Source organism: Leiobunum rupestre, chromosome 6, assembly GCF_980474605.1.
Source record: "Leiobunum rupestre chromosome 6, qqLeiRupe1.1.hap1, whole genome shotgun sequence".
NCBI lineage: Eukaryota > Metazoa > Arthropoda > Arachnida > Opiliones > Sclerosomatidae > Leiobunum > Leiobunum rupestre.
Genome location: NC_143389.1, coordinates 15,589,176 through 15,617,092, shown reverse-complemented (window position 1 = coordinate 15,617,092; position 27,917 = coordinate 15,589,176). Strand labels below are relative to the sequence as shown.

Below are 27,917 nucleotides of genomic sequence, written 5' to 3'. Positions count from 1 at the left end.
TACCATAATCCAACTTCTATTACCGTCGCCTTTGAAAAAGCTATAATTCAAGCAGCAAAAGACGTTTTTGGAAAAGATATCAAGGCTCGTGGATGTTTTTATCACATAACTTAAAGTACTCATTGGAAGATTCAAAACATGGGATTAGAAACGACGTATCGATGTGACGAACAATTCCGTCCCTTTGTTGGTACGATTGACGAACTCGCTTTTTGCCTCTATTGGATGTTTCCAATGGAATAGATTACCTTCAATCAATGGTACCCGAAAAAGCGGTTGATGTTCTTTCATATTTATATTCTGTTTGCGTTACTGGGACATTTAGACGAATAGGTTCAAAGACTTCAAGGGTCGCTTTAATACTTAGTAAGGTAAAACCATTATTTCACGTAAGCCTTTGGAACGTGCACGTGACAACTCTAAATAACGCTTATTAACGCTGAAATTAAGTTTGTCACAAACATTCTGTTCTTTGGACTCTAATTGAAAAGATTGGACTTGAAGTGGCAGTGGACGAAATCAAGTTGGCTCAACAAGTGATGGGAAATTTACCACCAAAGGAACGACGAAAATTTTACTCAGAATTACAAGAGACTAAAATTATTTTGCGGAAAATTCGCCGATAAAACAAGGGATAAACCTACTTTTTTGAGAGCAATATCACTTAATATTAGATTTAGATAATGTTAATACTCTTTTTTTAATGGTATAGAAAATATTAACAAACTATGTGGAATTTTCTTTTCGTTTGGAATTTTTCTTAGACTTTTTCTGTAGGTTTTTTATGTCGGGATTTTTGTAATGGCATTAATTGCGAGAGCGTTCACAGTCTATTTCCTTGGGCTTTTACAATATGCAAATCGAAAGTGATTCTGCGAATCGCTCGTATGTAAAAAAGGGCAATGTAAGTGGCGTTACGCATTGAAAATATATTTTAGATAAAAGCTGCATCTGCGCATTCGCCCCTACCCGTTTCATTCGCACCCAAATTCAAATCTAGGCACTCACGCTGTCAGTTTCTCCTCACATGCGGAGATACATTTTTTATCTCGAAGATACGATTCATTTTACATCCTAACTCGCGTTGCTTTAAAATAGTTAAAGGTTAACGGGCAAGCTCATCTTGATTCGGTCTTCGGAAGGGCCAGTTTTCGAAGGCGATGGTAAGCGTCGACAACAATTAACGTTTGTTAGAACTAAAATATCGCCAATTTGTTTTATGTCTAACCGAGAGTTTGTACGTAAACTGAAGTCGTCATTTTTCATTCGTTTTGATATCTTTTCATTCAATTATTTTAGGAAATAATGTTAACTAAATGCGAAAAAGAGCTTAAAGAATTATGCACCAGAGAAAGTGTTGATACGGCGTGCCACGCCATGACGAAGACCATAGGTGAGTCAGACGACAACACTGTCGAAAATGTCTGCACGTGTTCTTTCCTTCCTTATTTCGGAATAAATTGGTATATTTTCATCGTAACTACATAAAAGTAATTTATACTTTGAAGTGTGTGTATTTTTTGAACGACGCAAAGGGTAATAATTTAACTTTTTTACCATTTTCCAGAAGACATTCAGAAGTACAAGAAGCTAAGTATTCAAGAATACCCATGTGTTGAGGTATAACTTTTCTATATAACGTGCGAAGGTTTCAATTTCTTGTTCAAGAAATCTTAAGCTCAAACTGATATAACAAAATATTTCCTTTTGAATATTTTATTTGATTTTCGATTTTGCAATTTACTCTAATTTTTTTAAATTAAAGCTGCAACTATTATTCCAAATATTGAAATCCATTTTCCAGTATCAAATCGTTTATTTGAAAAAAACTCGATTGGTTTCACCGCTAGAGGGAAAACACTGCGATCTTGCCTCGTGCTCGATGATGAAACCACGTCAACTTATCGGGTGACATTTAGATAGCTTATAACAGTATGGATAATTTATATTTTTAATTAAAAATATAAATATTTCGATTTTTTTGTAGTGATAGACTAGCTGATAATTATTAGTTTTGTTACTTTAGTCCGTGAGTCAGAAAAACATTTGGTATTAATTCTAGGGACCAAAATTATTTGAGATGTCTAGTTAGAAGGTCACGTGGGCATGCCGAAAATGCATGATAGACATCTCGATCGCCCAGTATCCAATATGGTGGGCAATCCAAGATGGTGGCGCGCACCTTTCCTTTAACGGTCATAACTTATGTTCTACTCATCCGATTTGATCAATCTTGTTTAATAGATAATTGTACTCGTAATATTTTACGTCATGTGCGTTATTTGTACACCTAAAAATTGAAAAAAAGACCCTTGAAGTAAATAAACTTATCGCAGTTTATGCAATGTCATTACTTAAAAATTAATGTTAAATTTTTTTGGTGTCAATTTCATGCTAGACTAGTTTCCTAGCTTTAATATGATGTAGATTTAGGTATACTTACCGACTAATGCTCCATAATAAGATAGGGGGAGATTTTCTTACTAAATAAAAATGTTTTTCTAACTTGTAAGACTACAAATGATCTAATATATTTCGGTGGTGTAGCAAGAGTGGCACCTCCAACGAACACTTATGGTTATATGCACATTTTTTAAAATTATTTAATTAAATTGTGTGCTCTTACGACACTGATATATTTGGTAAAAATTAAAACTCAATTGAAGTAAGTGTCTAAAAAAATCGGAAGTTTTAATTGCTGTCGCTTTCATTAGAATCTTCATATGGAATGTAAATGTTTTCTTCTATATCAATATTTGTATATTCTTGAAGTTTGCACGCAGCTGTGCATTTCATTTTATTTAAAAGAAATCGTGCAGTTTAATGAACGACAAACTCGGGTGCAGCTGCAAGCATTTAGGCTAAGTACTACTTCAGGGGTAGGAAGTCCGATCATCCAAAGGATATCGAGTGGTTCGCAGTGGGATCTGGTATATCTGGAGACCTAATCAAACTACTCTTATAAATAGCAGTTTGATAATTAGCGCGTCAGGTATGCTGTCTAACGGTGTCTTTACAAGGCGGTTACTGTCCCGACTCAATGTTGCCTTTCTTGGCGCGGAACATTTGATAGCGCAAAGCGTTTACATCAACGAATTTTGTTTTGTTGCAATAATTCTAGAACGTTAACGCTTGAATTAACGCAAATTTTTTCCTGAGAGTTGCCATTGCGAACCGAGGTTCGAGACGGCTTCCCGGATCCTAGCATCTGGCGAAATGCACTTAAACGCTTTGAGCTTACTTTGCCCGCGAGGGCACTAAGTGTCGCAGCCTGTCCAATTACGAAGTCCAATAAGCGCATTGGATATATCTGACCCCCCCCGGCTACGTCAACGATTTTTACTTCATCTTTTGTGCCTCGTCTTACGAAAATGTTACTTGAAATTTTAGAACTGAAAACTGTCCACAAAATAAGGAAGTCAGTGTCGTCCGCGGCCACTATTATGGTCGGGTATTCTTTTTCCGCGTGTTTTGCGTGCAAAATCAACCGTTTATCGGCCTCTTCTTGGTTTGACTCTTGTTATTGAAGTTCGGCCCTCAAGGGGTCGGAGTGTGCAATAACTGGTGGCTTTACCGGGGAGTCGGGGTCCGGCTTTTGTAACCCGTAAGGGTGGTGGCGCACTGGGAGATGTTAGCTCCGTCCAAAGGGTCCTATCTCCAACCTCCGACTTCGGTTAGGTGTGGGCTGGTTACTGGGCTTCGGCCAAGGCTAATGGAGAGGGGCCGGGCAAACTGGCTGCCTCGGCGGATTGAGTAGCCTGCTGTGGGGCTGCGGGCCTCCGTATGAAGGCACGGCGGACCCATCTCCCAGCCTTTTGGGCTCCACCGGGATCTCCGGTGCCAGCTGTGCCGGTTTATGCGGGCTGCTGTGTTCCCGCCGTTCCCCTTTAGGAGCTCTTTCCAATGGGCTTGGCTCCCTGCCTTTCTAGGTGGGGTATCGGCCGGAGTTGCTTGAGCATCCGTTCTCTATCCCACTGCTGTGTGCGAAGTGGCGGGCTGGTCGTCCCAATGTTGCACCTTCTGCTGGGTTGAGCGGCTTGCGTCGAGGGTGCGACCATCAGTAGTGGGGTTCTGCTACCCGTGCTGGTTTTGTCACCTGTCCGGGCTTGTGGACGCTGGCGTAGGGCATTCTGATGATAGGCCTCCGGTGGTGTGGTTCTTTTCTTACCGGTACACCGGGCTTTAAATTCTGACAACATGTTCCTCGCAGCTTTCTTTCTTCAGTTTCGTACATTTACCGTTTCATGACACGATCATAGTCTTCGTTAACAGTTTATCTCTCATTTCTTGAGTTTTCCAATTTTTTCCCAGGAAGCTTATAAGATTGAATTGGCTTTTGCGTGTGTTAAGAGTTGTCTCCAATTTTTAATTCTGTGGCCTGATCTTTTATTTTGAAAAACAACCCCGTCGTTAGAGCCTCGATTTACCCGCTCGGCATATTTTATTGAAACATTTTTGTAAACATCAAACACTACATCAATTCGATCGCTGTCTCTACCAACATTAAGCATTTGCTGAAGTATTTGAATCAAAAGTTCCTCAAAAGTATGAATTTATCCGTGTAGTCTCCGAAGTATTGCCATTGCGTCAATTAGGGTAGCTCTGGGTCCGCTAATAATTTCCATGGGAGCCACTTTATTTTCCAGAAACTTCGCGAAAGACGCTTTGTTAGTTTAATTTTGCGATCCATCGGCGTTCGCGAGCGTTCAAGGTATAGGACCAAGTGGGCGACAAAAAACCTCTAACTTGCGGTTTTCTGAGCACTACTAAAACCATATTGGCAACGAGCCTTTGATCCGCTTTTAAAATAATTTTATGGTTTTTTATTTTCATTGATTGAGACTTCGTAGCTTGAAAATGTTTTAAGATTAAGTTTTTTTATGGGTTCATGGAAACCCTTGCCATGATGCATTCGATTCACTTGAAAGCTTTTATAAGCAGCTTTTCCCATAAGCATTCAAGAGATCTTGGCTGCCTGCGGGGGTTGCGAAGGCTCCAGTTGATATACTACGATATCGGACGGGTCTAGGCCAAATGGATTAGTCCAATTACTATCTAATAGCTCGTACATCAAACGATCTTTAAATCAATTCCTTTTAATTCTAGAGTTTTGCAAATCGTGATGAGAAAAATTAACTCTTTGATTAGAAGTTTGTTCTCTTAGTTGTCGTAAGGGTCATGCTCTATGTTCGTATGTTAGGTAAAATTTCGAAACCATGCGTGGTTTAAGCATGAAACCTCGTGTTCCACCCGCCGTCTGGGTATCTTTGTTGACTGTTTCCTCAGTCGTTCGGTCAACTGCAGTTCTACCGAAGGGGTTCTCGTCTCGAAGTTGTATGGAGAAACCGCCATAGAGAAAATGTTCGTTTAAATCTAGTGCTGTACTTTCGAGTTGGGTCATTTGAACGTAGTAGATCGGTAGTTCATTTGTCCAGAGCAAAAGCCCAAGGAATAATATCGCGAATAGCTGCTAAATGGAGGTACCAATTGCCTTCTCTGCCGGCTAGAATCAGTCAAAGCAACGTATCGACCATGCCAATGTACGTCATCCAATATTGTGAGAGAGGACCACGCTCTTGGCGCAACAAATTCATATATTCCTCGAGTTTGTTCAATATAAGCACGCCAGATTCGTTTTCAAGAGCTGAAGCGTATGTAGCCCTGTTTGTGTTCTCACAAATATATGAAATTGCAGTTTCAGCATCTGTATGAACATTTTGGTCGTGTTCCGATTCGACCCAAGTTTCGAAGCCTTTCCAAACTAAGGGAATCAGTGCTTCGTTAGTCAAGTTGTGTAAACGGACGGTCCTGTTATAATGTTTACCATCCAAAACTTTGTTAACAGATCCTTCAGCGATCACTCCAGACTCCACTGCTAAGTCACGTAGACCCGAGTCCCCAAAACATTTTACCATTATTAGACCGAAAATTACAGATTATATGGAAATTTCCCATCATTATCACCACATTTTAAAAATATTCGTGGTTACTCCATACAATTTCCACGGCCTTAGCGTAGAGAGCTTGGTCAAAAACCACTGCAATATTTTCAAGACCCAAGGAGTCCTTAATTTTTAAACACTGCTTTACAATTTCTAGTACTGTGGACATTTCAGTCGCTGGCGCGTTAATAGTTGGTAAATATCCTACTGTGTTTGCAGTAGGCCTTGTTCCGTTCATTTTTGTCAGAATGTTGAATCTTGTCCAAGAGCATACTGGTTGCTTTTCAGAATAGGTAAATCCTCGATTCGCGAATTTTGAACCGATGTTATTGTGTACTCGGAAATGTTCTTTGGTACAATCGCTGGTGGACTTCGCTTTTTACCGATTACGTAGACATCGAGAGATTTTTCCGTAGCTCCTATTGTTCTTCTTTTTTCTTTCTTACTGATTACTGAAGACGTTCTTGGAGGTAAACACGAATAGGACGTATTCTTACTGAACAATTATTCCGTTAACTCTATGTGATGTTCCAGCACGACTTAGAACTTCCTCTTTGTGGTCAATGTTATCGAAGGCCAGCGCAGTGGGGACATAAGGGTGGACGTTGTAGGGTAGTGGAACACAAATGGTAGCGACGCTCTCTAACTTCTCGATACATAGAGCAGTTTCAATTTCCTCAAGCTTCGAATAGGATACATTCATAATTTTTATTAGCCCTACATTTCCGGTAAGGGTTTTGATGGCCCAGGGAAGTAAAATATTCTTAGGAGTTATGACCTTGCTATATGACGTCCTGGGATAGCGACCAAATGGCCCAAGATAATTTCGAAGAAAGGAATTGGTTTCCTCCCTCCCAAAAATTCTTAGAAACTGGCTAAGACATTCTGGTATCACGAGATAATTTGAATCCAATTCTCGTAGGTCGGGTGGCCAATTTTGCTGCAAAACTTATTTTACAACGTCTTGCCGCAAAGAGGTCTCCGCTTGACGAAAAAACAATTACGCATTTTGTGTTTCGTTTAGGTGATCGAATTTGCATTTAAATCAAATGTGATCCTCAAGTAGTGTATCAAACGACATATCTAACCTGCCATAGGATTTGTTATCCACGGTGAAAAAAAATTGCCTCGCCGAACTCTGTTTAGTTGAGATCAGTATTTGGTTTCCAGGTACACCTTCGTTTTTAATTAGATTAACTAACATCGAAAGTTCACTGTGAGATCAATCACTGAAGTAAATGATTATTTCGAAATTAATTTATCTCTCAAATATTGAAAAAGGTGGGCTAAAGCAGGTATTTCTGCCAGTTTCTACGGTTCTATAGTAGAGTTCTTCCCTTTCTGACTCGCGAGTGTAATCCTAGTAATAAGATTTATGGTAATGAGCTTCCGCCGCGATTAGATCTCTTGATATAATAGCAATTTCGCGTAACTTTTTATCCGATCTCATTTCGACCGATTTCAATAGTGGTTCACGGGTATTGGGTCAAGATTTATATTGATCACGTTCACAGAATATACAGATTTTTTCATACACTCTTGATTCGGACGGGATATTTAGCGTGGACCGGCGAGGATGAAGATTTACAGAATCACTTTGCTCATCCCTGTGCGTTCCGATTGCTACTTTTCTAATTCCTCGAGAGTTTTTAAAGTGTAAAAGTTGACCTGCAGCTTTTATGGTAGAAAATATCTGGAACGCTCGATGTCGCTTCATTAAGTACGTGTATGTTCAAAATTGGTTTGAATTTTCTTATATCGGCAGCTTTATACAATGAAATCCAAGACCATACATCTTTTGGTTTTGTAAGATCATTCGAGGAACACTTTTTATCACATAAAACCCAAAATCTTACCTCTTTTCTGGATTCTGTTTTTACTTAAAAAATCTAACTAAACTTTTTCGACCATCTCGGTAAATTATTTTAAAAATATCACTTTTTTAACAAAAGTAGAAATACTCCAGCTCAGGCCCAAACGGACTACATAATAATTATACACGTGATAATTGAAACAAAAAAAAAGAAATCCCGTCCGGGGTTGAGTGCAAAAAGCATGCCTGTATATCGAATATAAACGCTTTCTACCAAAAACCAATGATTCAGGTACGAAAGCTCTACTCTCGTTGAATCTTATATAAATAACAATAAAACGAAAATCGCCCCTATCTTGATATTGAGCACAAATCGGTAAGTATACTTAGGAGGCGATCACGAAAGCTGGGAAACAAGTCTAACATGTATTTGACACCAAAAAATAAACATTAATTTTGAAGTAATGACATTGCATAAACTGCGATAAGTTTATTTACTTAAAGGTTTTTTTTTAATTTTTAGGTGAACCGTTAGTTTTATGAAAATAACTCACAGACGTAGTATATTACGAATACAATTATCTATTAAATAAGATTACGTTCGAGTAGAACAGAAGTTATGACCATAAAAGAAAAGGCGCGCGCCGCCATATTGGGTAGCTGGGCGATCGAGATGTCTTTCATGCATATTCCGCATGCTCATTATAAATCATAAACAATTTTGGTCTCTCGAGTTGGTACCAAAAAGGTCATTTTCGGCGTCTGGCTCATGTACTACTTTAGGTTTTCAGCATATAGTGTGACTTGTGTATCGATTAGAATGAAATTAAGTCTAATCAAAGCGTTTGCTAGAAATAAATGTTAGCTTAAAAATGCACAAGGCTTAAAATAAGTCCTGTTGTATAATTTGATGGGCATTCCTATTTTATTATGGAACTAGTGAATATCTAGATGCTGCGGTGGACATTTCCTTACTGGTTTGATATCGATTTTTCATAACTAGGATATTAAAGCTACTATGCACTGTCTCAGCATTAAGTAGAATCAGAAATTATCGTCTTTGTTAATTTCATCAATATTAAAAGCCTTTACGGTGTATATCATAATAATGACTCCTTTTTCCGTGTAATAAATTTAATAATTGACCCTTGAATTGGTTATGAAAGTTATCGCATTCTATCAATCGTAAACTATTCGTTACTGCGTCGTAGCTGCAGTAAAACATTCTTTGGCTCTTCCCGCTTCTTGTTGTTTTCTTTAATTTAAGCAGGTGTTTCAGGAGATTAATTTGGGTAGGTGTATAAAGGGGTTTAATTCGGGCAGATTTATTAAAGGGATTAATTTGGGCAGGTGTATCAAGGGGATCAATTAGTGAGGGTGTTTCTAGATCATTAATTTGGTGGTGTGTGTATCACGGAGATTTATTTGGGCAGTTTTTCTAGTTGATAAATTTGCGCAGGTGTATCAAGGATAATATTTGCGGCCGGTTTTTTAAGGGGATTTGTTTGGACAGGACGGTGTATCAAGGGGTTTAATTTGGGCCAGTTCATCAAGGCAATTTATTTGGGTAGGCGTATCAAGGGGATTATTTTAGGCAGGCGTATCAAGGGGATTATTTTAGGCAGGTGTATGAAGGGAATTTATTTGGGTAGGACTATCAAGGGGATTATTTTAGGAAGGTGTATGAAGGGAATGTGTTTGGGTAGGCGTATCAAGGGGATTATTTTAGGGAGATTTATGAAGGGAATTTATTTGGGTAGGCGTATCAAGGGGATTATTTTAGGCAGGTGTATGAAGGGAATTTATTTGCGTAGGCGTATAAATGGAATTTGTTTGGGTAGGCGTATCAAGTGGATTATTTTAGGCAGATGTATGAAGGGAATTGGTTTGGGTAGGCGTATCAAGGGAATTATTTAAGGCAGGTGTATAAAGGGAATTTGTTTGGATAGGCGATCAAGGGAATTATTTAAGCCAGGTGTATAAAGGGAATTTGTTTGGGTAGGCGTATCAAGGGGATTATTTTAGGCAGGTGTATGAAGGGAATTTGTTTGGGTAGACGTATCAAGGGAATTATTTTAGGCAGGTGTATAAAGGGAATTGGTTTGGGTAGGCGTATCAAGGGGAATATTTTAGGCAGGTGTATGAAGATAATTTGTTTGAGTAGGCGTATCAAGGGAATTATTTTAGGCAGGTCGATAAAGGGAATTTGTTTCCGTAGGCGTATCAAGGGAATTATTTTACGCATGTGTATGAAGGGAATTTATTTGTGTAGGCGTATCAAGGGGATTATTTTAGGCAGGTGTATGAAGGGAAATTATTTGGGCAGGTGTATCAAGGGGATTATTTTAGGCAGGTGTATGAATGGAATTAGTTTGGGTAGACGTATCGATGGAATTATTTCAGGCAGGTGTATAAAGGGAATTTGTTTGGGTAGGCGTATCAAGGGGATTATTTTAGGCAGGTCGATAAAGGGAATTTGTTTGGGTAGGCGTATCAAGGGAATTATTTTAGGCATGTGTATGAAGGGAATTTGTATGGGTAGGCGTATCAAGGGGATTATTTTAGGCAGGTGCATGAAGGGAATTTGTTTGGGTAGGCGTATCAAGGGGATTTTTAGGCAGGTGTATGAAGGGAATTTGTTTGGGTAGGCGTATAAAGGGGATTTTTAGGCAGGTGTATGAAGGGATGGATGTTTGTGAACGAGAAAGAGATTTTTCTTCCAATTTTATGATTTATCTGAACAAGCCGTCCAAATACGCACCGAAAAACCTCAATACCAAATCATTCCAATTTATCTAGTTAATGCTACGTATTCTTAATTATTTTAATTGTATTTTTTACATTTCTATACTTGATATAAAATATTTTACCGTTTCTGGTGGCAAATTGAGGTATTAAATTTGCATTTATAAATATATATAAATATATATAAAAATATATTAATATATATTATATATAAAATATATTAATATATATAATTATATATAAATATATATTAAAATATATTAATATATATAATTATATATAAATATATATTAAAATATATTAATATATATAATTATATATAAATATATATAAATATATATAAATGTATATAAATGTATATAAATGTATATAAATATAAATATTAATTTATATTTATATTTAAATATATATTTAAATAAATATACATATCTGGTTAAGAATGAAGCAACGCTTGGTTTACGTACCGTGGTAAAAATTTATTTGCCAAGCACTTGTAGTAAACAATAATTGCAGGCGTGCCAGCTAAGGCTTTAATTGTTAATACACAAATAAGAAACGTTATAAGGAGTTGCTATTTCTACGCGTTAGGTGTTAGGTAAAATAATTTTAGTTCAAGTGTTTTTATTATTTGATATCTGGTCTGTAAAAAATTTAATTTAATAGGCTTTCTTTCATGTGTTTACGAGCTCGTTGAACGCGATCTTTGGACTTAGGAACGATGATCGGAGTAACTGCTGGAATGGCCTCAGGTATAAGAGAAGGCTCTGAATCAGGAACGGTAATTTGGCTACACGATTGATTGTATTGCACAGATGAGTGGTCCAGACGGATATAAACACGATTCCGAATGAAGACAGCTCCTCAGTCCGACCGTATTCCAAAAGCCTGTCTATTAGGCCTAATTTTTACGATTTATCCTTAATTCCCATTCTCCGAATCAAGACGTCTCCGAAACCAGATTCTGTCACCTCCTTAAACTCTCGAAGTGCCTTCGTTCCTACGTGTCCATTAATTTTATGAAAACGCTGACAATTCTTCATTTGTCTGGTCGCCTCCGTTATAACATAACCTAAGTCGTCTCCCCATTGCAGCCCAATAGAAGTATTCTCGTGCCATGATTGTTCCAGCTACAATTCCTCTGTGTGCCGAATGAATTATTCTCCAGCGCTTTGCTCAACTTGTTATTGTTGGACCTGTAACTTCTTCGTCCTACGGCATGAACTTCATTCCTCAAGTCGTTCATGGCATTTGCTTGAGCTCTAGACAACTTCGCTGCTCTGCAATCGCTTATCAGTTTGTCCAGCGTCTTCGTTTTCCTTCCGGCCTCTCTTAAAAGTCGTTTCTCCGAGGCTTTTTTCTTGCAGACTATGCACAAGCTTATATCGCAGCATTCGTTTCATGGCAGTTCCATAATTAAATTCTTCGATCGCTAGTCTCAATCAGGAATAAATTTCCTGAAACGGTTCCCCTTGCTTTATCACCAAAGCAAAAAAGGACTCCAATATCTCGTTCTTATACGCTTTAAAATGTTAATCGAATTCACCTAGGATCTGGCCCAATGAGACAACTTAAGCATGCTTTGCCGAATCAACGCCGTTTTTGTGGTTTCTTTTTCGTCATCTTACTGTAAAGGTTGGAGATAATCTTTGAAATCTACCTGCCAAAATTTTAACGCTTCAGCTGGATTATGTTGGAATAATGCTCGCCATAGTCGAATAAAACTAATTCCTATCTTTTACTTAAACACTTACCTGAATATTAGCTACAAAGGTTTTATATTATGTAGTAAGTTATTTTGGTTTTTTTACTACCCCGAAAATTAAACAAAATAGGGCATTTTAGATCTCACGTAGAAAAATTTTGTCTGACGCCTATCAGTAAAAAAAGTATTTTTTGAAAAATGAGAAAATTTTTACAATTTTTCTGAAAATAACAAACATGAGAATTGCTCTGAATTTTATATTGAATTGTTTTTCAAAAATATTACCTGGTTGAGCAATTTTAGACACCCTGTATAGAGTTATTAATTTTGCTCGAAAATTTTCTAAATCATAAACATTAATATTAAGTAACAAACTTTAGAAGTAGTAGTGTAGTGGTAAACGCTGATTTCAGTCATAAACTTGCTTAGGCTATGGCAGCCGGTCTTTCTTCGTTTCACATTTAGTAATAACTAAAACCTAATCATTTTCCGTAAGAACACTCTGATTAAAAAAATTCAACCATTAGATTTTAAAGAACTTTCAAAGATGTTTCTAGCGCTGTTTAAGTATATAGTAATCCTAATCTCACTAATGACCGTTTAGTCTCTCGAAATGGACCCTTAACAAAAATTAAATATTTACATTTCGACATAACCTGGCAACATTTACAGTTAGGAGTTTTAAGCAATCAACTCTGAATTTGACTTGGCCAGTGTGTAAATTGGTTTTAATCACGTATTTCAAAAATATTTAAATCGTTAGGTAATTAATATTGAAGCAAAAAGAGTAGTGGTAATAAAGCTGTGATTATTTCAATACCATTTTGCAGTGAAAACATAGAAACCATAGTATTTCCTGCGTAATTCGCCTTTTGTAAAATTTTAAAATAATATGTTGACACATGCCATCATTGAGGTCTAGCCTTTAGTGCGCGGTACAATCACGGATTACTGCATTAATGAAAGTTTAATACTTATCGGCGAGGAGCCTTTTTGGAACGAGTCCACAGTTTTATTTACAACGACGGTCATCATAGGGAGTCGATTCCACCAGGAGACTAGTGAGGCAGTTTCGGGCGTCGGGAACACTTATCGTGACGCTTCTTTTCGCGAACACACACCTTACACATTAGACGTAGTCACTTTGTTTTAAAACTTGCCGAGAAACATTTTAGTTTAGCCTTTGCGGGTATATCTGAGTTTCGAGTTCAGGCACCGTTCCGAGTGTTGTATCGCTCGCGGCTACCAGATGAGAATTGCCTTCCTTCCCCAATCTCAAGTGCATTCGTCAACCCCGTTCTAGATTACGTGACCACGTGACCACCGGGGATTTTCCATGATTGGAAATTTAGGTAGTACACCACTTTCACACATACCAGGCATAGTCACCTAAATACGTGTTTACAATACAATAGAAATCTTCGCATTCGTTTACAACGGATTAGAAATCCTCTTCTCTAGCTTTGAACACAGGGGGTCAGCTGGCGACGTTAAGACGCTCGAGGACTACCCATTTGGCCTACCTACGGTCCTTGTAATTCCTTTTTCCGTTTCTCTCTAAATAGGCTTATATTTACGGTTTGATTTTTATTTACACTAAATTATAAAGAACGCCATAAAAGGTCGTTACAAACACTCCCAAAAAGCCGACCTCCTCCACCAGCCTTTATGTTGTAACCGAAAGGCACCCACAATTGCCACTTCCTCCACATAAAGATACACTTGGGGCGATTCTCATAAATCCTGTCATGCTGACACAGGCCAGCCTTTGCACACTGCGTAATTCAGCCTGAACTGGCTTAAGCACTAGCCTCGGCCACCCAACCATTGCTGCGTACGTCAGCATGGGCCATCCCTGTTTAGTCTCACCTAGAGTTCGTCCACAACCAGGCACCACAGCAGGCGTGAAAGAACACCCCCCTTACGGCCGCCCCGGCTGGTGGTGACCCCAAGTAATTCACCAAGCACTGAGGCCGTTGCGACCCGATCAAACAACATTGAATCGATCCATAGACACAACATCTAATTTTTGCCGAAACGCTTAGCCGCCTTAAGAATGACAGCCTTAGCGACTTTATCAAAAGCACCCTCGATAAACCGAACAACAGCTAATGCTATTTCTTTGAACTTAATTGCATGTTCAAGGCAATTAGTTATGCCATGAAGGGTAGTCTCAGAAGATTTGCCGTTTTGATACGCAAACTGAGCATCAAAGAGGGGTGTAACATTAAGATTTTTTTTCTAATATGTCTATCAACTAATTTCTCCAGAATTTGAAGTATAAATAAAGAACTGATTGGTCTAAATGCCTTAGCCTCGAGATAATTAGTTTTTCCGGGCTTATGAATAAAGATTACTTTGGAAACATTACAAGAGCCCGGTATATGCCCAAGAGCAATACAAGGCCTGTAGATTCTACACAACACTGGACAGATTTTATAAATTATCTCCTGCAGTAGTATGGGTAAAATTCAATCCAGCTCAGAAACCTTATAGGGTTCTAATGATTTTATAGCCCACATAAGCTAAGAATGAGTAACCACTTGTTTCTCCACATCCCAATCTACCTTTTAAATTCTTTTGAACCGTAGAGGAAGATCATAAAAGTCGTCTCTATCAGTGATTTTAGATAGTCAAGAAAGTGATCCTACCACCAATTTCATGATCATGTCATTATCACCGACGAAAAAGATATATCTACCAAAATAAAACACTTTTGACAGCTTTCTGTTGTGTATTATTTAGGTAAGCATACTCATTTCTAATCATTAACCTTTTTTAATCCCGTTAACATCAAATTTCGAAGATTTTTGAAAAAATGTATTGTTTTCTATTTTTCTTTAGTATTTGGTAATGAAAAAAATAGAGAAAATGTGAGTTTAAATCTTTTTAAATTGTTGCTAATCCCCAACCAAAGTCAGACGACTTTCAGCTTTTTCACACTTTTAAATGATGAACTCGGTTTACAAAAGAAAATATAATACACGCTTTAGGAATTTTGAATAAAGTTTTAATATTTAAATTTGGGTCTTTTTGAATAATACCTTAATTGTGAATTTGGCATACCCTGTTAGGCAAACAAAATTTAATGGAACATAAGATATTTTATTAGCTGGAAATAGTTCCATGATAAACCAATAGTGACATAACATGAAAGTCTGATTATATGGACATATATGGTATTCTCTATAAATGTTATAAAATATTTATTGCAAATATTATAATAATCTTATCTTACAATTAACGTCTTTGACAGGAATTGAAATGCTTTAAGAAACTCTTTCGAATGTACAGGCAGATGTAATACAACAGCGAAATGATAACCCCATTTAATTTAAAGTTCTTAAATTCTACACTTTATTCATTTATTGTGGATGTGCCTTTAAAAATCTTTAATATTGTACTGACTCTTTCTTATCGTGGAAAACAGTTAAAATTAAATTAAAACGTGTTTACATTATCGTGGCGTGTTTTTTTTCGCATTAATGCTTTGACAAAAAATGGAAGTGCTATGTTGGAAGAAAATTATCTCAAACATTTTATTTAGTGTATTCTAATTATAAAATCCTACTAATGAAAAGTTTACAGATTTAATTTAAATAAAACCTTTTGGCCCAAGGTCTGCTGAAAATTGTATTTCAATTTGTAGAGGAACGTTTAACGAACGCCATATTTATTGCCGTTCTTTGTTCGAAATTCCAATAAACAACCTTTGAGCTTACATTCAATCGGTTCGTAATCCTGAATTTCTACCGAGTAAAAAGCTTTGGTGGTTCAATAGTTGATCAGGCGCCTCCCTGAGTAAGTACTCGAGCCATCTGTGATCCAAACCATTTAAACCTTGGTTCCATAAACTGTGTTGCCAGTCCAATCTAAGTGACTTGGAAAGTTATCACTAAACAGCTTTTCAAAGAGTAACTTTGCAGCCATGTTGTCAGAACCCATCAATAAGAATATTGGCGACATAATTTGGTGTGGCAACACTCCCAAATAGCCGACCTCCTCCACCAGCCATTATGTTGTAACCGAAAGGCACCCTAAATTGCAACTTCCTTTACATAAAGATACACTTGTCAAGTCACGTTACAGGTTACCCAATCACGGCCCGATAACACTTGGGTTGAAAATTGTTAACCTGAATCTGACCTGGTGGCCATTTTTCAGGATGGCCGTCACAGCTATTATTATATGTTATACCCATGGGTTGTTTTGGGTATTACCCACTTAAAAAACCCACTTAAAACCCCATTCAAAGTTTTGGATTTTAAAAAACGCGAGTGGAAAATTTTTTTTTTAGAAATTTAAAAATATTCTTACAACTTGTAAAGAACTTAAAAAGACTAACTTACTAAGAGTAAGATTATTATTACTTTTATTATCTAAACAACCTTATATCTAAATCTTTATAGAGTAATGGCACTCTGACGTCCTAGTACGTCACCCATGCTCTTTCCTATAGATGAAAAATTTGCGACCAAAATGGCGGCCATGGCCAAAGCTACAGAGTGCTACTACTCTATTAGACTACTAGCCTATTACTAGTGTTTTGGTTAAGCGTGGAAATTGCTATAGACTTTCACAAGTTTAATTGCCTTTTCACATGTAAAATTGTATAATTAAATTGTTATTATATTTAATAAACATAACATATTTAATAAACATAATATATGTAATATTTTTAAAATAAAAAACCCAATAAAACCCATAAATACCCGAAAACACCCGAAAAAACCCTAAAAACCCACTGGGCTGGGTATTTTTTTAAAAAACTGGTTTTTTTATTGCCTGGTTATACCTAGAAGAAATGACTCTTAAATGAAATTAACCGCTTGAAATATGTTTTTATCTCATTCCTTTCCGATGAGATAAATCTATAGAAGAAGATAAAGGTTGGCTTCCATTTTAGAAAATGGTGGCCCAAGATAACAGTTAATTTTTATCTGACATCAGACCATATCCGTTGAATTGAAATTTCTATCAGTTTCGGTTGTCGATAATAATTAAAAAAAAAGTACTCAAAATGGCGACGACGCAAGTGTCTGAGGGGTGGGGACTTTAAGTATATTTTTGTTACACCAAAAGCTACCTTTCTGCCAATTTTAAGCTATTTCTTCAAATTGTTGGATTAAAAGTCTAATTTCCACAGGCTAATAGGGAAATGACTGTTATAAATAATATTTGTTAGGAAGATATTTATTTACACTTTGAAATAATGAATAAATTGAGATGATTTCTAGAATTATCATAAGACCACCTCACAGTCTTACAGTATAATCCTTCCTTCAAGTGCCCCGAGATTAAATTTGAATATCGCGACTGCGGATCGTCGTTATTCTTCCTAAGCATAAATAAATACGGTCCGGTGAGGGCAGCCATGGAAGGCAGAGAGGGAGAGCGGACGAGAAGGCGTGAGCAAAGGTGAACACTTTTTGCTCACTCACGTGGAAAAACCAGTATCTGAACAGGGAATATCAATAAACGAGGGTTCATATTTTTTTGTTCTTCCGAAACCGCGATCCATACTGTATCGAATTAACGTTATTTTTAGAGAAAAAAACGTTTAGAGGTTGTTAGTCAAAAATTGAGATAAGAATGAATGTTAAATGATTTTTTAAACGTAAATTGAGAAAGAGCAAATTGTCGACGATCAGGTTTAAAATTTACAACTGCGATAAAATATTACGGCAACTAGTGAAGGTCATTCACGGCGTCAACATGTCAAATACATTTTTAGCCTATTAATAACATTGATATCCGAAAACCTAATATTTTAGCTCGTACATATTTGGTTGATAATATATATAGGTTATTTTTTAATTAAATAATTCATAAATCTAATCACAACTTACGTTTTGATTTTGAGAGCGAATATTGGACCAGTTTTTTTAACGACTTGTTAGATATTTTTCACTTCTAACTGCATTTGTTATCGTCTTCTAAAAATATTATAGACACGTCACGGCTGCAAGATTTAAAATATCATTTGAGTGTGGGATACATTTTAGTACCGCATTAGGCAGTGATACGCGTGAGAAATGAATAACGTAATCGCTAGCGCGTCGGGTTTGCAATCGAAAACGGAAAATTTGATTATTTGTCCAAACTTTCTTTCCAAATTTACCGCCGGGAAATTTGGTAAAAACAACATTAATAAATATTTCGATTATAATGGATCAGTCTCTCAAGTTGGCTCTAACATAGCGGGTCCAAATAAGGTAATGACCTGTAAAATTTGTCACGAAACGAAAAAAGGTGAAGGAGCAGCAAATTTTGAACGTCACTTACAGGTGTGTTGACTAAAGACCCGTCCCAGAAACGCTTCGAGTCTTGCAGAACGTAGTAGAACTATGGCATTCCGACCACCTTGTTTGCTTTTTGCCAGCGTTACTTATATATTGCGCGCGCCATATCACAACGCGAATTGCCATAGTTATAGAACTTTCTGCTCGACTGGGAACGTTTCTGGAACGGACCTTTTACTATTTACGCTATAGTATTACCACAATTGTCGAACCTCGATCTGCTCGCCATTGATATATTTATAATTACAGAGAAAACACAAAGACGTCGCAGTCGCTGAAAATACCGCCCTATCGGAAAATAACTTAGCCGTTTTGCAGTCGCACGCTTTACCCCTGAAAAGTGCTGTGGTTAAGACTCCACTGACATCCCAGCAGCAATTATGCTTTAAGCAATGCTTGATTGACTTGGTGGCGGTTGACGGACTCCCACTAAGCTTCGATGAAGGGAAGGCCTTCAAAGCGTTCATAAACATATTTTTACCCCAAATTAACCTGCAAAGTCGTCGGACGCTCAGGAGAAATTTAAGAACAGTAATATCCGAAGAGATTACACCAAAGCTAATGGAGTCGCTGAGTGGAGTTTCTTTCTTACATCTTATGCTGGACATCTGGTCTTCAAGCTCGAGGGAAGGAGTCTTGGGGGTCATTGGGCAGTACATCAATGAAACATTCCAACTGGAACATCGCACTTTGGCTTTTACGCATTTCGATTCAAAACACACTGGCGAAAACATACTTGCCAAACTGGAACAAATTCTTAGTAATCTTGGCGTCACGTCAACGCAGGTAATTAAGTCTTACTGAGGTTTGGATTAAGGCTTGCTTAGACCAAAAGATTTGAGAATTATTTGAGGCACCGCAGATTAAGAATCGGGCAAGATGAGGCCCCATTTTATAATCGACGGGCCATGAGGCCCCATGACAGCTTATTTCACTAGCCCCAGTGAATGTTCACGGTACGCGCTGTGGTCAGTTCTGAGTTCAAATAAGCAACGTCGGTTGTAGGGCTAAAAAGAAGCGCTGTCCGAAAGTGGTGGTAAATTTTGTTGGTGTGCCCTTTAACAATCTTTCCTAATTAGGCCCTAAATCCAAACTTGAATCCGTCTTATTGGCTGTGGAAAGACCTTTAATTGTCCCTCAAAAAATAGGTTGTTACAGTTTGCGCCGACAACGCCAGTAACATGATTAAAGCTTTTAATCTACAAGAAATGTATGCGGAACCCTTTGATGTTGACGATTCCGATGATGACAACGCTGATGAGTTAGACGATGGTAATATCATAAGTAACATAACACTCATAAGTATGCCACTGGGTACAATCGTGTAATGAAGGTCTGTTTTAAAAAGATTGCGTATTTATGACGTCATCAGGAAACGGAAATCCCTGTCGCTAGCCTATGAGGCGCGTCAAAAATGGATCACTAGAACTAATAATGCAGCGGAAAAGGTTTACAGTCCGCGTTTTAACAAGTCCCAGGTGAAACAGACCTTCATTTAAGAATTTTGTATGGAGCAAAGGGAGAGTGGCATAGTTACGAGTATTATGTTACCTATGGTAATATAAGTAATAAGAGTGGTTCCAAGTCGAAAACTAGAGGAAATTGACCGTAGTTCTTTTCAATGACCTTTTCGCGCAATGACCATTGTGAAATTTTAAAGGTAGTCCAATTTCATTTTTAACTAATTAAATGTGTTTTTAGCCTGGAGCGATACTAGTTGGATTCTGGTCGAAAACACTATTCAAAAAGCCAAATGGACTCGATTAGGCTGTATTGCACATACCTTACAACTCGTTGTGGTCCATAATCTTCAAGGTGACACCACGTCAAAGCCGGTGTGCGATTATGTCAACGGGGTGATTATGTTTTTTCGGCGATCAACGCAATGGACTGAGAAACTAAAAGTCAACACAAACGGGCTTGACTTAGTTTGCTCAGCCAAAACGCGATGGAGTTACTTATGCCTTTCAATAGAGCGATTGTTAATGGTAGATTTGTTTTAACTTTTGTGAAGTACAAGAACGTTTGATCTATATGGTTTACCACTAACCAGAAATAAACAAACCTTACTTATCACCTGTAATGTAATTGGCGTTATTATCTGCGCGTCCTCCCTAAAGTTCAACTCCAACGGTTGCTCACCCGTTCAACTGCTAAGACCCAGGGGCGGGGTGTTAGAGAGCTTCCCGTTTTAAATTAAAATATTGTCATATACTTGATAGGTTGGTTTTGTTTTTTAATTTGAACATACAGTTTAATGTCGTGCGCCTTCGTGACGTGTCTGGTCAAATAAGTAACTCGCCCTGGTACCGTTCTCCCCTATCAGCTGTATTAGTGAAACCATACTAAAACACCAAGGGCCAAACGTTTTTTTTACTTATATTTCGAGTGTATATTTTATATATTGGGTTTCTTTATCTCTAAGCCTGTAATGCGGACTGCAGTGACGAGAATTGTCATGCAAGCATTAAATGATAAAGTACCTTCTTTGACGACTCATGGAATAACCGAAGCACCTTCTCCTAGCAAGTTTACCAAAATAAAAGATTTATATACTTTGCTACTACCACTGAAAGACGCCACAGACTGTCTTCAAAGAGATGGCCCGCAGATCGCAGTCGTGGTGATGAAGTTATTGGTTGCTTTCGACGCAATATATAACAACAGCACTACGAAATTTCCAGCGCTTCGAAACAACATCCTTAAAGATATGGAATCTCGTTTTAGTGGTCACCTCTCTGATCCATTTTACATACTACCAGCCATGGTCGACCCAAGGCAAAAATTATTTATTTTTAAAGGTAATTATCGTCGAAGTACACTTTACAGTTCTTTCAATTCTTGAAGGCAAGGTTGTAAAACCGCCAGTAGCACAGGCCTTACGGGTCAACGTCGCCCCAACGGTTGGCAAACTTGCATCAAATGTCCGAACCACCATGGGCGCAAATGTATCCGCAATTCAAGACTCCATCGGAAAACGACGCCATAGAAATGCTTACGAACTACGCCTCAGAGTTTTTCGTGCCAGCTGTCCCTAGTAGCCATGAAACGGCTGGCAACAATAAACCAACCTCAAGTCATTTCGCGTTAATGCACAAAAAGCGGCAAAGGTTGGAGCCAGGCTCCCTTAAAGACATGATTCATTCCTACTTAAATGATACACCAGCAAGTCCCGATTTCTCATGTCCATCAATGTATTGGCGAGAGAACCAACATAAATACCCAGCTATCGCTGCACTCGCGAAAAGACATTTGTCCGCCCCCGCAACGTCGGCTGCTTGCGAAAGAATGTTTTCTGTAGGAGGATCGCTTAAACGACCAAGACGCGCTAGGCTTTCTATTGAGATCGTAGAAGATTGTTTGATATATCAGGAATATCGAAAACCACATTTGGAAAAATTCTTAGCGCAAACGAAAGACAACCAAACCGAAAATGAGGCATAAAAATTATTTATTGTTATTAATAGATGTAATACAATAATTGTAATATTGCTCACAAAAATAAAGTTACAACTGGAAATTGTTTGGTAGGAAATGGGTCGTCTTGCAAACCTAAATTTTGAACATTTTTACTCTGAATTTAGTCGCAATATATTAGAGAGGGGGGTGGCCCGCTGGTGATTGAGAATTTCATTCTCAATCACCAGAAGGACACAAAGCTGTAGCTTGGCTCCCGCCGTTCCCTCCGTTCACCCGCGCCTCTCCCCCATCTCAATCACCAGAATTTCTAATCACCAGATTCTCGTTCACCCGCGCCTCTCCCCCTTAATCACCAGAATTTCTAATCACCAGATTCTCGTTCACCCGCTCTCCCGTTCCTCCCTTAATCACCAGAATTTCTAATCACCAGATTCTCGTTCACCAGCTGCTTTCCCGTTCCTCCCTTAATCACCAGAATTTGTTTTCCTCGCGCAGATTTCTGAAGGATGGAATTTACCCCTCTCTACTCTTAACCCCACACCTCGTTAACCATAATTTCCCCTATCGCTTCCGAACCCCTTAATTTCTAGGATATAAGCAATACTAATAACAAGTTATTTACATTATTTTTTTTATTTTAGAACTTTGTTTACATGTTAGTAGGTACTATCAGATATTCCATTAGATGGTTATCTTGTGCATTACACAATGAAAACAAATTAAAGTAGCTAAGTTTACAGGTTAATTGATTATCTACGAGTAAATTAGTAAAATCTTGTAGTACTTCCGAGGGTGATTTAAAACAGCCAAAATAAGATTTTACTTGATGGTACGAATTAAATTGATCTGGGTACAAAAATAAACCCTCGAAAGGTTTTCCATATAATAATTCGTGAATTTTTTTAAGGTTTTTAACAATAGCTAAGTACATACATTCGATAACATTTTTATGTTCGTTTAAAAGATTTATTTGAAACCGAATAAAATCAATTTTTTTTTGGAACTCACCGATTTCGCGAGCTCCCAGATCCAGAACATGACCGTAGGCAGAGTTCAATTTGATGTTGTTGGTCGTGGCGACGACGGATACGTTGTTGTCGTGATAGTCGATGATGTTGTGGGTTAGAGACGATGCTCCGGTTTGCGTAGCGGCGAAAAGCTCTCCCCAAAGAGAGAGTAGATTGGTGAAAGCTTCGGAGGTCAGGAACAGAATATTTTCGTTCGATTTTTTGAAGAAGAGAACTTGTAATTTTGATCCGTCGAAACCAAAAGAAATGTAGACTGATCCTCCTAACGTGATTTTTATGTTGATACGTCTTTCTTTGCCCCTGCGTTTGGATACGGTATGCGTCTCGGCTATAGAAAATGAAAATGTTAAGCCTTTGTCTATTGAAATAGTAATAGTATTAATAAAATAATGCTTACCAATAGATCGTTTTTCCATGTTTACGGTAGATGACGAGAGCAAAGCGGATGCACTTCTTTTCAGTTCAGCCTCTCAGAGAGAAATGACGCATGGGAGATTAATCAGTTCCTATCTTGTTGAGATTAATTCATCACGTGATCTAAACTTCAAATAACCCTCAAATTCTATCAGCTGTCTCTCTCTGAGATAACAGTTCTAGACACTCGAAATTAAACCGTCCCGTGCTCGAAACTGCCTCTAATTATTCCCATTGACGTCACATATTAATCCACTTGGAAGAAGAAAAAAAACCCATTGTAGTTTCCTCTCGAGAGCTTGTGATGCAATCATATCCTAGAAAACAATACAATTAATAGAAATTAACATAAAATTAGTATACTTTTAATACCATTTTGTGAACTACAGTGAAAAAAGTTACAATTTTACGGTAGAAACGTTTTCAAAATACCACAAAATGAACTAAAATAAGAAAATTGTAATTAAAATAATCACTACGGCTATAATTTTAGAAGGTTGTTTCAGGACGGTGATTATGGCTGATGTTTGTACTTCAGTGTCCATATCGGAAATGAAGTTAAATGGAATATTTTGCGTAAATAAGTATAAATTTTAGCATAACCCTAATATATTCTCGAGAACTGAACAAGTTCTTTGGGAATAAGAGATAAACTTACTATCTTCCCCTAGGCCCTATATAAGGGGGTGCCTGAACCGGGGGAACGTCACTCTATTGTTGTTCTTTGTGCGTCTAGTACCAGGATTTTTTTGAAGCGCGCCCTCTCTCTCTCTACGTAAGTTTATTTTGATTTTTTTATCGTAATTTTTTTGAATAAGGTTTAAGTAAATTGGCATAAAAATGAAAGGTGTACAATACCCAGAAATTAATTTAGTTGATACCCCGGAAATGATTATAATCGACTCCCCAGAATTGATTGATATAACTGATAACGAGCTCCCGGAAGTACCCATAGTAACTTTACCCGATTCTCCAGAAATGGAAATAATAGATTTAACTGATACCCAAGATCCTACCCTTTCCTTAACTACAGTAACTGATTCGCAATTGGAACGTTTAAAAGAAATGACAATGGTACGAGATTATCTTAGAGAATATCAACTAACCCATCAAATTTGTTCGCCCCCTATCGTTAATTTACCTTCACCCCTTTTAAGACCTAGTTCTATCCCACCTGACGAAGTACGTTATTCGCCCTCGTATACGCCTATGGATGCTCCCTCACCCTTTCTAGAATCAGATGACACGTGCCACTCTTTATCTTTGGAAGATAATTTTATCACGTCGTCCCCCAGTACGGACAGCATTCAGCGTTTAGCTGAGAACGTACAAGTTGCCCGACGGGACGCGGAGGAACTTGCAGCCGCAGCCGCAAGAGCAGCCGAAATGTTCAAGGAAGCTAAAGCGTTGTTAGCTGCTCGTACGGCTAGTAGTAGCAGGCCACATCATAATATTTCCCCTCGGCGTAATAATGACCCTATAGCGGTCGCTGGCCCCTCACGAGCTCCGCAGTATTCACCTCCACCGTCTCAGACTGCTGAGAAAAACGCGAACTCCGAGAACGCAAATTTGGCTGCCCCCACTTCGTCTCCCCCCCAAGTTGGAGGTGGGTTGGTTGACGTTCCAATAACGCCTCCGTCCTTTCCTAATTTACCAGGTTCTATTAAAATATTAAATAATAATATCCAAAATTTCCCAAATTTCAGACTAATGGGACGAACTTTAAATGTCAGACTAGAAAATAATATAGAAAACGGTATTTTTATATTGATGGAAACCCTATTGGAGGACTGTTTGCCTTCAGATATGGTTTCGGTTTCATTCGTGAACGTCACTAACCCCGGTTTTCAATTTAACGTCAGTTTCCGGCGTCGGGACCAATTAGACTTGCAATGGTTGATGACGTATATCGATGAAAAAAGCTATAGATCCGAGAACGATGGTAGTTTTTTTGAAGGAATAGTTACGGTTACGTTTAACCGAGTCAGATTACCGCAAGGAGGAACTAGACCAGTTGGGTTAGGGATTTTCCTCGAAAAAGAGTTTTCTTTTTATAAAAAATGCACCATAACGATAAATAACCCTGATAAAATTTGTTTAGCACGAGCTCTTGTAGTAGCCATAGCTCATAGAGAATACATGGATAATAAAAATGATGTAGAACTTAAAAGAAAATATACTACTATAAGACAGAGTAGAGGAAAAAATATTGAAACGCTATTACAGACCCGCGAAGCTACGACCCTTTTGGTATATTCTGCATTAACAGACGAAGAATGCGCGGGTCCGGACGCTTTAACTCGGTTCCAAGAAATCTTGCCCGAATACAGTATTATCGTTTTTCGATTACGCGATCCCGTACCCTTAGTTATTTTCGGCGACATCGAAGAAGAGAGGGAACTAGAAGGGCCTCTCCGCAAACGTCTTTATCTTCTAAATATTGACAGACATTTCAACGTAATTACTAACCCTAAACCCCTTTTCGCGTTTAATTACTTTTGCGAAAAATGTTTAGTAGGTTTTAATCATCTCGCTGACCATAAATGCCTTCTTTTCTGTCACGCTTGTTGTAGAAAACAAGATTGCAGGAAGGACGTAGATAAAATAACTTGCCAAACATGTTTAAGAGTTTTCCCTAATCAAAATTGTTACGATTACCATTTATCAGGAACCGAGCCCTTATGTAATAAAATTTACGTTTGTAATCTTTGCGGAAAATTTATCAGTATGTTTAAGCGTAAGGCAGTACACGTTTGTGGAGAGACCTATTGTCTTTCGTGTAGTGAGTTTAACCCCGCAGGTCATCTATGTTACATGCAACCTTTAAAGACCGTCCGTAAAGATTCTGCCGATAAAACTACTCGTTCTCGAATAAATAGCAATAATAAACGGGTCCACGACTCCGACAATGAACAATCACCACTGACCAAGAGAAGTACTCCAAAAACGGAAGTCTTTGTTTTTTATGACTTGGAATGTAAACAAACAAATCGTACTGACGCCAATGCTTTGATTCACGAACCAATTTTATGCGTTTCGCAAAAAGCGTGTAAATTCTGTTTCGAAGAAAAAGATAGTCAGTACGCAAGCGCTAAATGCGGTAGTGGTCCTCGGGAGAAAATATTTCTCTCAAAAGACCCCGTCGGCGACTTTCTAGAGTATCTTCGTACGCTTAACAGAGTAGCTGATAAGATAATATGTATTGCCCATAACGCTAAAGGTTACGACGCGCAATTTATAGTACGTAAAATGATCGATTTAAAGTGGACCCCTAAAGTCTTGACAGACGGGACCAAATTCATGTATGTACAGTATAAAAAATTAAAATTCTTAGATTCCTTAAATTTTATGCCCTTTGCCCTTTCTCAATTCGTTTCCACATTTGGTTTAGATAATAATTTAAATAAGGGACATTTCCCGCATTTACTGTTTAATACCGTAGACCATGAATTTGATCCAGCCCGTTCGAACGAAACCAATTACGTACTACATAATGACATGCCTCCGATGGACGCGTACGACCCTAATCGTTTAAGCGGTAAGGCCTACGATGAATTTATCCAGTGGTATAACGATTCCCGGTCCGAAGCTTGCAGTTATTCGGACCCCAACTTTAATTATTTTGATTATAAAAGAGATTTAATCCGGTACTGTCGCCAGGACGTAAACATTCTTTTGCAAGGCTGTTTATCATATCGTTCTATTTTCATGGATAAATTCGAAATAGACCCGTTCTTAACTGCGATAACGATTGCGGGAGTATGCAGTTTTATCTTTAGGAAAAACTTTTTACAGCCCGATACGATTGGTGTAGTACCCCCTTTCGGCTATCGTATGAACTGCAACCAGAGTTTTGGAGCGATCGAATGGCTTGAATGGATGTCTCACTTACGAGGGAAGGAAATTCAGTCTGCTTTTAATGGATTTGAACCTAGAATTCTTAACATTAACGTGGACGGACTTCTCGATAACGAAGTCTTTTAATATCACGGTTGTTATTATCACGGGTGTAAAACGTGTTTTCCTATCAATAGAAACTTAGCGTTATACGGCGACCACACTCAGACCCATAATTCGCGATACGCGTCAACCATTGCTACCACTAACCGCTTGAAACAATTGGGATACACGGTCCATGAAAAATGGGAATGCACCTTCAAAGCTGAGAGGAGTACTAACTCCGTCATCGACGCATATCTTTCTACCGAAAATTTAAAATTTAAAATTAAAGAACCAATCCGCCCCCGCGAAGCCTTTTTCGGAGGACGTACGTCAGCCTTGAAATTACATCACACGTGTAAAGAGGGGGAGGAAATTAAATACATTGATATTTGTTCACTCTATCCGTGGTGTAACAAGTATTGCAAGTTACCAGTGGGACACCCTAAAATACATGTAAAAGCTCCTTTCCCGGACATTTCTACCGTAAACGGTTTAATAAAAGCCACAATGTTATCGCCTCAATCTCTCTACCATCCCGTTTTACCCCAAAGAATAGGATCGAAACTAGTGTTTGCCAACTGCCAAAAATGTAGTGAGTCTCGAAACCAG

At 38.1% G+C, this 27,917-nt stretch overlaps 2 protein-coding genes across 2 annotated transcripts; one reads left to right on the top strand and one right to left on the bottom strand.

Annotated features, from left to right (window-relative positions):
* Nucleotides 1-138: 138 nt before the first annotated feature.
* On the top strand, nt 139-21,948 carry LOC149939365 (uncharacterized). Its single transcript, XM_090179150.1, has 10 exons — nt 139-190; nt 244-371; nt 1,300-1,393; nt 1,568-1,620; nt 18,754-19,290; nt 19,653-19,776; nt 20,206-20,360; nt 20,930-21,305; nt 21,352-21,407; nt 21,469-21,948. Exons 1-10 carry the CDS (start codon nt 139-141, stop codon nt 21,946-21,948), a joined length of 2,055 nt encoding a protein of 684 aa, XP_090035276.1.
* Nucleotides 21,949-21,997: 49 nt separating this feature from the next.
* On the bottom strand, nt 21,998-23,656 carry LOC149939364 (uncharacterized). Its single transcript, XM_090179149.1, has 3 exons — nt 23,350-23,656; nt 22,789-23,280; nt 21,998-22,056 (listed from the first exon to the last, which is right to left on the bottom strand). Exons 1-3 carry the CDS (start codon nt 23,366-23,368, stop codon nt 21,998-22,000), a joined length of 570 nt encoding a protein of 189 aa, XP_090035275.1. The 5' UTR covers nt 23,369-23,656.
* Nucleotides 23,657-27,917: the final 4,261 nt, after the last annotated feature.